Source organism: Halyomorpha halys, unplaced genomic scaffold (genome assembly GCF_000696795.3).
Source record: "Halyomorpha halys isolate HHAL.00 unplaced genomic scaffold, Hhal_1.1 Scaffold11.1, whole genome shotgun sequence".
Lineage (NCBI taxonomy): Eukaryota > Metazoa > Arthropoda > Insecta > Hemiptera > Pentatomidae > Halyomorpha > Halyomorpha halys.
This window is the reverse complement of record NW_027111958.1, coordinates 897,350-909,022: the sequence shown is the minus strand read 5'-3', so window position 1 is coordinate 909,022 and position 11,673 is coordinate 897,350. Positions and strand designations below refer to the sequence as shown.

Genomic DNA, 11,673 nt, shown 5'->3' with positions numbered 1-11,673 from the left:
ATATGTTGTTATGATAATAACAGAACCACTTTTGAAAATTCCAGAAACAGTAATAATATTGTATGATAATGTCCTGATGATATTGACACTTGGCCACTGATAAAACCCATTTCCATTCTATTTAATCAAATGTTTATGCTTCCGAATTGATAAGTTGATTAAATAATACAGTACATTTGTTTTCAACTACCCACTTTTTCTCTTACTTTAATTTTCACGTGAAATCCCATTGCGGTATTTCTACTTATTATTCATAATTTGGTACTGAGAAATTTCTATAGTTTTTAGCTTAAGTGGGCTTAATTGCATTACTATGTACTATAATTTTAAAAAAAAAAAACTCAGAAAGAATAATATTTCCACAATGCTTCACAGTACTTTCCTTAAAATGGATTATCATAAAGTAATAATAAATTAGGTAAATGAAAGGTCAACATCATTCATAATTACTTTAAATTCAAATTAGATTTCTAAAAAACACATTCTTTTTCAACAGTTAAGTTATTTGATTCTTTGCACTCGAAGTTTTTTTTTACCAGCATAATAATCTGCGAGCCATGATCGTCATTTGTCAATATAAGCTAGATAAATTATCTACACAATAGTTTTTACGATTTTTCTTTGTCTTCATGTTATGAACTGAAAATTATTTGCATTGTCTCCATAGTGGAGCCCTCGATTTAGAAGACAAATTTTAAATGGTTCCGCTCAGGAGCCCTCGATTGCAAAGGGTTAATTATATTCATAATTATTATGAATAAAGTGGCTGTCAATTGTTTTTAATCATTAGCTCTAAAAATGTGCTTCCCTTTAAAAAAAACTTATTTATTTCTTAAATTGTTTACTTTATTTTGAAAAAATAAAATTTTTACTTAAATCAATGAGAAGAATGTACTTGATAAAGCTTTGTAACATTAGCAACATTTGGTTTCAAATATGTTAGTTTTGAAAAATTACATTGTATTATCTAAATTTTACTTATTATTAATATAAGTAATTAACTACAAAATGCATCACAAAAAAAAAATCATAACAATGAATAAAAAAGAATTATGAAATGACTTGCTATGTTGGTGAATTCATAGATTTACTTGATGTTTGTAAGTCAAAATAATTGTACCTAAAAATTTGCCAATGGAGCAATTTTGTAAATTTTTGAATCCATCAACACAAAAAAGTCAATTAAAAAAAGTTATAGTTGGATCATTATTCTTCCAGAGAAGTGTTTTGATATGTTTTAAGAATTATTCTACTTAATTTAACAAAAGTTTTTGATTCGATATGGGACGGAATAGAATACTTCTAATAACTGAAACATTCCATTACTTATATTTTTTATATCTAATCTTTTTTCCTTAATCCTACAATTTGTTTTGTTTTTTTATTTACAAAAGAGGTCAGATATTTTTAGATAACAGGTGATAAAGAAATTTTTTTAACGGTAGGAAGCTCCTTTATAGAAGGTGAATTTCTTGAACTTAATTCAATAATTTCATTCCGCATCAATTACAATAAATATATCCAAATTCTTACTTTCCAAAAGAGGATTAACTCTTAACTAATGATAATAAAGGAAAATGGCATAAACATTCAAATGTAAATTATTAAAATAAACTAAAGCATCCACTAATACTGATTTTTAAAAATAGATTTATTGTTGGTGAGGAGTTTTCTATCAGAATTCAATATATCCACTTCCGAAAAGTAAACTTTTTTTTATAAGTAGAAATCTACACCAAAAGCATATTCAGTTGATTTTAAAATTTAAATTATCTTCATCAAATAGGTGTTACAAATCAACATGTTAAATAAAAATTTAACTCATCTACACAAGATGGTCCTATAATAATTTTTAAATATTAACTTTACAAAAATAGATATATTTACTTTTGATAGAAAAATCTTCAAACAATAATATGATTACAATCATATTATATTTATAATATCATAAAATACAATTTATGATATTATAAATATAAATGAGGCAACAAATTTTAAAAAATCACCTATATTGGACAAGAAGAAGGAAAGGTATGATCAAAACTAAACATTATTTGTGAATAACTCAAAAAGTGTATATTTTTAAATATATTAATAAATGTGACAAAATAATTGGTAAATAAATTATCTAAGAATGATTCATCTAAATCAGGTTCGTAGAAAGAATATTATGATTAAAATTAAATATTATTTGAGATTGTTCTATTAAATAGATGTATTATAAAATTTAAATTCAAATATATGGCAAACTTTTGTTTTAGACAGATTTGTTTAGTAGTTATAAAAACATCCATTTGGTCTCAACACTTTTTTATTATCGTGACATTCAAAAGTTTCAGCCATTCCAGCCATTTTCAAGGATCATATCATACTATCACAGCCAAAACATTGCTTATCACATTATTGCAGGCCATTTTGCCTTTGTAAAATTACTTATCATTAGCCAATTTTCTTTATAACTTCTTAAATTATGAATGATAATGCCTAAAATACCATTATTCTAACAGTTAAAATTATTACATTTACTAGTTCACAAACTCTATTTCAAATTTATCTATTCTATTATAGAAAATTGACTAATGATAAATAATTTGACAATGGCAAAATGGCCTGCAATTATATTGATTACCAATGTTTGGCTGTGATAGTGTAATAAGACCCTCAAAAATGGCCGTAAAGGCTGACACTTTGGAGTATTAAGATAATAAAAAAGTGTTGTGATCAAATGGATATTTAAATTTAAAGTAAAAAATTAGGTATTATTACAGGAAAATTCAATAATTTTATTAAATAAAAAAAAAATTACAGAATCAAAATTTTTAAAAATATATAAGTAAATAATTTGAGTGCAGTACTTACAAGAGACATCCATGTTGACAAGACTATGTTTTCGGGGTACAGGTATGTGTCTAAAATTGTCCAACATCCGCGCCATACAAACACAACCAACATCCCAATTACACAGACCGAAAAAACACAGTCAAGGAGGTAGACCCAAAGATTTTCAGTGCTCTAAAATCACAAAAATCTTTGTTCTCTTATTCTCTATAACAAAACTTTTTTTTTTTTTTTGTGTGTGTGTGTTTTAAAACTACTTTTTTTTTTATTTAATTTTATTTAAAATAGTTGTTTCGATGTTAAATTTAGTGTTCTAAAATCACAAAAATCTTTGTTCTCTTATTTTTAGTAACAAAGCTTGTTTTTTTTTGTTTGTGTTTAACAAATTTTTTTTTTTTTTTATAAAAAAGACATGTTTCGATGTTAAATTTAGTCCTTTAAAATGATAAAAATCTCAGTTCTCTTATTTTCAATAACAATGCTTGTTTTTTTGTTTGTGTGTTTTTAACACATTTTTTTTTAATTTTATAAAAAATACATGTTTCGATGTTAAATTTAGTGCTTTAAAACGATAAAAATCTCAGTTCTCTTATTTTCAATAACAAAGATTGTTTTATTTTTTGTGTCTTAACATATTTTTTTTTTTTAATTTTATAAAAATACATGTTTCGATGTTAAATTTAGTGCTTAAAACCATAAAAATCTCAGTTCTCTTATTTTCAGTAAGAAAGCTTGTTTATGTGTTTTGACTCTACTTTTTTTTTTCAATTTTATAAAAAATACATGTTTTGATCCTAAATTTAGTCCTTTAAAACCAAAAAAATCTCAGTTTTCTTATTTTCAGTAACAAAGCTTGTTTTTTTGTTTATGTGTTTCGACTCTACTTTTTTTCAATTTTATAAAAAATACATGTTTCAATTAAATTTATTGCTTTAAAAATCTCAGTTCTCTTATTTTCAGTAACAAAGCTTGTTGTTTTTTTGTTTGTGTGTTTTAACCCTACTTTTTTTTTTTAATTTTATAAAAAAAACTCCCGAATTATATAGATAATATATAGAATACAATGTGAAATAAAAAAATTCGAAAAAATTTTTTTTTCCACTTAATTCTTCTACCAAAGATCTATAAAGCCTTTGGATGGGAAAGTCAAGATTCAATTCTCGGGACTACTGTGAAATTAATATTGTTCGACATAGGTGGGTATAAAACCTACAACTGAGATATTCATTCTAATGTGCTCTACTATTATTTCCTCCAACAATTTTTTTTTTTTTTAACTTTTCAATATTAAACAGTTTTATTTATTATGGATAATTAATTATAATTTTTTTTCAAGAGTATAAATATTTTGTAATAAGATGTTGTTATCCATTTATTAAATTAAAAAAAATGTATTATTATTTTATATGGCATTATTCTATATATAAATATTGTATATCAAATTGGACACCATTAAATAATTTATTTCTTTATGAACAATGTATGATCAATTTTTTGTTTGCAATATTGTAAATATTTTAAAGATGTCTTTATCTGTTTATTAAATCAAAAAACATATTATATATCAAATTGGATATTATTAAATAGTTTCATTCATTATGTTTTTGTCAACTTATTTTAGGAAATCAGAACATTAGTTACTTTGCGTGTCCCTCAATATTATCATGATATATAATATGAAATGAATATGGTGCAGAATACTGAAAGCTTCTTAAGTCGCATAGAATAAGCTAATAAGACATTGTAATTGGAACTGTTGAATATTTGTATCAAGTTTGAATTAAAAAATATTAAAAATTAACATATATGTATAAATTGTCTCTATATATATTTTTAGATATGTGCTAAGGTTTGAAAGCAATAACTGAACGCTTATGAAACTTAAATTAAAGTTAATAATTGCATTAATTTTTATTTTAAAGATTAATTTGTTTTATTGATGCATTAGATTTGCCTTTACAACTGTTTGAGAAGTGTGTTTGTATTAATTTTTATAAGAAACTCACCGATTTAAAATGTGTTGGTACATCGAAGTAGCTTTCATATCTGTCTGTGACAATAGCAAAAGGAGGAGCTGATATGTTCCTTATCGTCTTTGTCATAATTAGAATACCGATTGAGGCACATGTGATTAAAATAACAGAATGAGTCTGGGTTGAAGTATAAGCATCCAGAGCCACCCAAGCACCCCTCCATGAATTGACACACACAAACCCAAAACAAGCAGTATACCCTCTAGATATCACATAGTACAAAATTCTGTGTTCGTTTGGGTTCAGCACCTTTCGATAAAATTTCTGTGTCAATGTAAATAACATGATACCAGCAAGTCCAACAATTAAGGATACACCACTGCTTTTTTTCAATTCCTTCGGATAAACGTAGTAACCTGTAAGCTCCCATGTTCCCCGCCAGTAGCTCACAACCAAGGGAGATATGACAAGTGCAGACAATAGACTGTCGAGAAAGGTTATAAAAAGGTAATAACTTCTAGAAATACCCCGAAGACCGTCAGTTATCCCTGCTGTGCTGCCTCTCATCCTGACACTACTGGACAATCTGGGCAGGACTCCCCACCACACTCCACTAACACATCAAACTGCCCACACTAGGCACAGCTTCTCCTTCATGTCCTGCCTTTCACTATTGTTATACCAAATTGATAAAGTTATATTAGAAGATCCTATAAAGTCATCATCATTATATTTAGAGGTTATTTATGCCCACTGATTGACTACTCAATGAAACATTTGAATATTCATAATTAAACACTCTTATATGTAAATGATAAATAATTTGAAAATAGTGATAAAGCGAAGAAGTTATTTTTAAATTCAATAATTGGCTACTTAAGTTTTGACCACTGGGAATTGACCGTTTCCTGTTTGAGAGCAGCAACCCGCTAAACTAATATTACTATTATTTAATACAATTATGACTGCTGTAGTAGATCATTTGTAAACTATATGTATATTTATATAGTATATATACATTGTTTATAGGTATAAATATATGTGCAATGAAAGTATAGAGTAGGTACATATCATTATGAAATTTTAGTACACCATAAGTGAAATAAAAACATTGCTTATTATATTAAATCTCTCTAAAATTTAGAATTATTGAATTATAAAATTTCATATGATCAACAACAGTTTTACATTAAAAGTATTTTTCATTTGCAAAAAAGTGTTATAGAAAATTAATAATATATAAGTAAATAATAAATAATAATTAAATGAAGTAACTTTTTGTTGTTTTTTTCTGTGAATTTTTAGCTAAACTAATATTACTATTATTTTTCATTGTTACAATTATGAAAACCATAACAAACCATTTGTAATACATACATTTATAAGCATACATATAAATGTGAAGGCATGCAATATGTTCATTTGAAAAAATGATATTTACTTTTTTATTCGTTTTCATTGTAAATTTTTAGAAAAATATCAGTAAATTGAAAAATAAAATTTCTGTAGAATTTTTAATTACTGAATTATATATTTTCAAGTGATTAATAAAAAAAAAGGTTTACATAAACAAAAAAATTAATATAATATAAGGAAATAATAAAAAACAAGTTTATTCCTTTGAAAAGAGGATTAAATTAAACAAATTAACTTGATATTTTTATGGTGAATTTTCGGAACATTATAAATAAAATTAAAATAATAATTGCTTCTTTGCATATCAAATCTCTGTAACCTTTGAAATTATGGAATAATTAATATTCATATGATAACACGGTTTACATTAAAATATTTTTAATGAATATTATCTAAAGATAATAAAGAGAAACTGTTAAAAGAAAAAAATGTGTCAAATAAATAAATAAATTTAGTTTTATTTAAATCTATAAAATAAATTAAAGTGTTTATCCTCATCAAACCAGACAATATTAGAGTTTTACTGTAACTTATCACAACAAAATTACTTAAGTTTTCTAGTTCATCAAAAGTAATGCATAATGTCAACTCATTACCGAATGATATTGACTTTTTTCACCTGAGTTTATCTCAACTGAAAAATAAATTAACTTATAACCAACATTACTTTTACTGCCTGTTACAATTCAAGATTAAATGATTTTATTTTAGAAGCAACTAGAAATGTTTAGTTTTTTTTAATAATTTTTATTTTTATTTAGATAATAGTTATACTAAGTTTTCCATTATATTAATTATATTTCATATGAATTATATTGTTTAAAAATATAAAATATGCTATTTAATATATTCAATTTATACACTTAAAATTTTAATTTTTGTTATTCACACATATTACCACATTGGACTGTCGAACATTTATTTATTTGAAAAGGTTTAATTTAATGCTATCTCTATTCGTTTTTGCCGCGCTTATTATTGTTATATATTAATTTTGATAATTATACCAACATTATCTTGTCCTAATCTTTTATGTTCGTTTAGAAATTTATATTTTTTAATATTCCTAATTATGTATTATGATTGTTATCAGTGTGATAACAGGTTGTGACATTTCAGCATGGAAAAGGAGAATGAAATCAAAAATTTAAGAACATTATATATAATGGTCACAGTGCTTTATTAGTTATTATAATTAGTATTTACTTGAAAATTTTTTTTATTAAATTAATAATTTTTTTCACAGCTAGGGGGGGCAGCAAACCCCTCCTGCCCCCTCCTCTATACATGGAGGGTACACCCATGATAAAATGAACTAGATAATGGATAATTGTTCCAAGACATCTCCAATAAGAAAATAAAGAAGTAGAAAATAATGAGGGTATTCCTTGAAAAACGAAAACATATATAGAAAATTAAACCTTCAGGCACAATTTGAATACTAAAATTATTTTAATCGCTTTTGACGCTATTAACTTTATTTAATTTATGATAGTGAATCACCTTTTTTTCATTAATCGCTGTCTTAAATTTTAATTATAGGAGCTTAATTTTAATATGGCTGTTTATTATGTAATTGCATTTATTTAAATAATCCACAATGTCAAAGTTAGACATTTGTATTTAAATTAAGTCAATTAAGGTTTTATTAGACAATTGGATTTAAATTAAGTTCTTATAGTTACAAAGTAAAAAAAATGATAAACAAATCCATATTTTAATACTTAATAAAATTGTGTTCAAATTGTGGGAATTTCCATACTTTGTGGAACCAAAAATTAATATTTAATTAGATAAAAAAAAAATCCTATAATGTTTTGACCTCCAAAATTGGAAAAAACATTTCTGTCATCTTTAAAATCTGCTAATCTGTCAATTTTCATTTTTTACAATCAAGTGTGTCTTGGTAACAGTTTTAAAATGTGACAAAATTTCTATTCTGAATCACACTAAACATGTCCATTAAATAATTATTTAAGGATACTAATATAAAAAATATATATATAGGAAACAGAAGAAATCAAGATAAAACAATAATGAAGAAAAGGTTTTTAATAAAATACTTAATTGTAAAGAAGACAAAATTTTACTATTTTAAAGTTAAAATTTTATGAATCGATTTTATGAATAAAACTGGTATATTTGAATGTTGGAACATCTATACCAAGTTACAGAATTATTATTATAAAATTGGAAGCTTAAAATGATTTTCATAATCAACGGAACTAAAAAATATTAAAGATAAAATATAGGAAATAATATAAATATGAATAGATTATATTAAAAGACAATGTGGGAGTTAAAACAATTGAAATAAAATATTTATAATTAACAATTTTTTTTTATGGTTGATCATTTAAAAACTTAAGTTACTTGAAAATGGTAAGTGAGAAGAAATGTTACTGAAATAAGAAGTATGTTTAAATTTTTTTTTTTTATTAATATATAGAAAGTGGGTTTAAAATTAAGTTGTAGTTTCTTCTTAATCCATTTAGGTGAATATTATATATATATAATGCGATAGTAATGACTGATAAGCTTTTATAAATGATAATAAATAAAGACGTATTACTGAAGTAATGAAAGATCAAATAATTAAAGAAATAACAGATATGGGGAAAAAAAGAAGAAGAAATTTATGTAGACAAAATATTGTAAAAGCTTATTATTATTATTTTATAAGGAATTATTATTTTATTACTTGATCTGTTACTACTTCAGTCGTACATTTTTTATAAATCATTACTTTATCAGTTATTACTATTTTATTTTATTTATTTCTACTTCCATAATGTCTTTTAATTTATTCTATTCATAGTTATGTTATTTTCTACATACCATCTTATACTCCTACAATAAGCCTACAATGTTTTGTATCATATTTATTTAATGCTGATAAAAACCTGTAGTGTGGGTCGAAATGTTGTCTTTCACTTAATACTTTTTTACTATTTGGAGATCCTTTTTTGACTTCCAAGCCATCTTAGCTTTTAATTCTTTTACAGTGAAATAATTAAACTTCAAAATTATTATAATAATATTCTGAATATTATTAACAAAAGACGGTGTTTATTATGTGGAGTAAATTAAAAAAAAAAAAAAAAATGTTAATTTAAATAAAATTCAAAAGAGGTGATGCCCCACCAAAAACCTATTAACACAGAAGCAATAATTCCTCAATTTTTTTTTGTAATGCTATTTATATTTCAAATACTAAATGAAGTAATCATTTTATTTTATTTCTATTGATAACCCAAAATTGTTCAGAAAACAATTTCTCTGACCTGGAGGGCCTCTTGTTTTAAACTGTTCGGGGTCCCACTTGATTAAAAACGGCTGTAGTCAGCTATAAGAATCTGAACTGTAAAGTTAGAAATCATTATAAAATATAAAATTCAATAGGAATAAAAAGGCAGATCACTTTACAAATAATGGCTTCATTTAGGACATAACTGTTACTAATTACTGCAAGATGATGAGCTTATATTACCAATTGACAAAGCTATTGACAATATGGACTGAGTGTACACAATCTGAAATGATTTGAAATGAAAACTAATGACAAATATAATTGCGTTAAACAGGCAGTGCAAGACTCGAGGTATCTACGCTACGACTGAAGACTGCAGTATGACACAGCTAAGCTAATAAGGCAAACGGCCTTAATGGACTGCTCTGGCCTGTAATTCTGCATACAAATTACAAGGATCATCTTGTATTTACTTATAGCAAAAAGAGTGACGCTGTTTTTCTCTCAGTTTATATGTATATATTATATATAGAGAAAAGTAAAGAGATAATAATATAAAAAAATATATACTCATGGGCACACTCAGGCAGATAAATAAATTAAATAATTTATCTCATTAACCACAAATTTATTTATTTATTCTCATCAATTTATAATATAGTTTATATATAAGGAGATGGTCATAGTTGCGGTCAAAAGAGAAACAAAAATAGTTTACAACTATTAATTTTCCGACGTTTCACCCCACTTTGCAGGGCTTTATCAGGGCTAAAAAGATACAAAAAAAAACTGAGAATATTACAACAATAAGATACAATAAGGCACATTAAGCTAGGATAAATATTATGTAAAAAAAAAAGAAAGTGATAAGAAATTACATATAAATAAAAGGAAGGAAGACCTTTTATTTATTCTCTTTTTACCGCAACCCTGACCGTCTTCTTATATATAAATTTTTATGGTCAACTATACATACATATATAATATAATTTAGATTATGATTATTCATTTGTTTCTTTTATTATTTAAAAACTTGAAATATATCTAAAATATTGATTTTGAAATTGTAACCATTATTGTACAATCAGTAATATTAACAATATTTTAATTAGATTTGTTATTTATTTATTATTACTTTTAAAGTTTTATTTATTTTTATAATTGATTTATAGCTATAAGAGTGACACCATTTTTATCTTAGTAACCACAAATTTATTTATTTTCGTTGTCAATTTATAATATAATTTAGATTATTTTGTTCAGTTTTTCTTCTATTATTTAACTACTGTAAGTATATTTAGAATATTAATTTTTAGATTACCTCCATAACAGTACAATCAATAATATTCATATATGTTAACAATATTTTAATAAGATCTGTTATTTTTATTTTTATTTATTTATTATTACTTTTAATGTTTTATTTATTTTTATGACTGATTTTACTTGTATCAAAAACAGACACTATTTTTATCTCTGTAAGCACAAATTTATTTAATTTTGTTATCACATATCGGCCACTAAGGACCATGAGAATATCATTGGTTTGGCTTCTTTGGGAGTCTTGATTTTCTTTTTTCCCATCGCAGTTTCATGATCCTCAATTGCCTTTCTTTTCTTTCTTCAGATCATTTTGTATCCCTCTTTTTTCCTCTTCCAATATTGGTGAGATTTTCCTGTATGTATCTCTATCTAAACAGTCGGTATCTGAAATTTTAAGGTTGTTTAATTCTTCTCTTATTTGCCTCCTGTATCCTCCCATGCTTTTGTAGCTAAAACTTTTGTTGAAGATTTTTTTGTTCAATCTTTTCTCCTTGATCCTTTTCATGTGCCCATAGAACATCAACATCCTGATTCTTATCTCGGTTTCCAGGTCTTTGATTTTTCTGTAGATGTCTTTGTTAGTTCTTTGACTGTAACCTTCTTATGTTTTTTCAGACTTTTCTTAAGATCCTCATTTCTATTCTTAGCAGCTTTTCCTGGTTGGGTAGGCATGTGGTCTCCATCACATATAAAATCATAGGCCTTGTCACAACGTTGTAATGCCTTAATATTGATTCTGTTATTTATTTAAAATTGTAAGTATATTCAAAATATTAATTTTGAAATTACTTCCATGATAGTACAATCAATAGTATGCATATTATATATATGTATATATTAACAATGTATTTGTATGATTATATCATTATGCTA

At 24.9% G+C, this 11,673-nt stretch overlaps 1 protein-coding gene across 3 annotated transcripts in view; it reads right to left on the bottom strand.

The window, feature by feature from the left end:
- The window catches only part of fusl (fuseless), a 49,905-nt gene that overhangs the window by 29,405 nt on the left and 8,827 nt on the right, over nt 1–11,673 (bottom strand). Inside the window, exons 1-2 of one of the 3 annotated variants that reach the window (XM_014417710.3) lie at nt 4,845–5,550; nt 2,860–3,012 (exon numbers count right to left, since the gene is read on the bottom strand). The exons of 1 other annotated variant lie outside the window; for it this stretch is intronic. In XM_014417710.3, coding sequence (XP_014273196.1) covers nt 2,860–3,012; nt 4,845–5,378 — 687 coding nt within the window. In that variant the 5' untranslated portion in view covers nt 5,379–5,550. Of the gene's footprint in view, nt 1–2,859; nt 3,013–4,844; nt 5,551–11,673 lie in introns of those variants that run through there. One more of the 3 variants, XM_014417718.2, reaches the window with a different exon arrangement.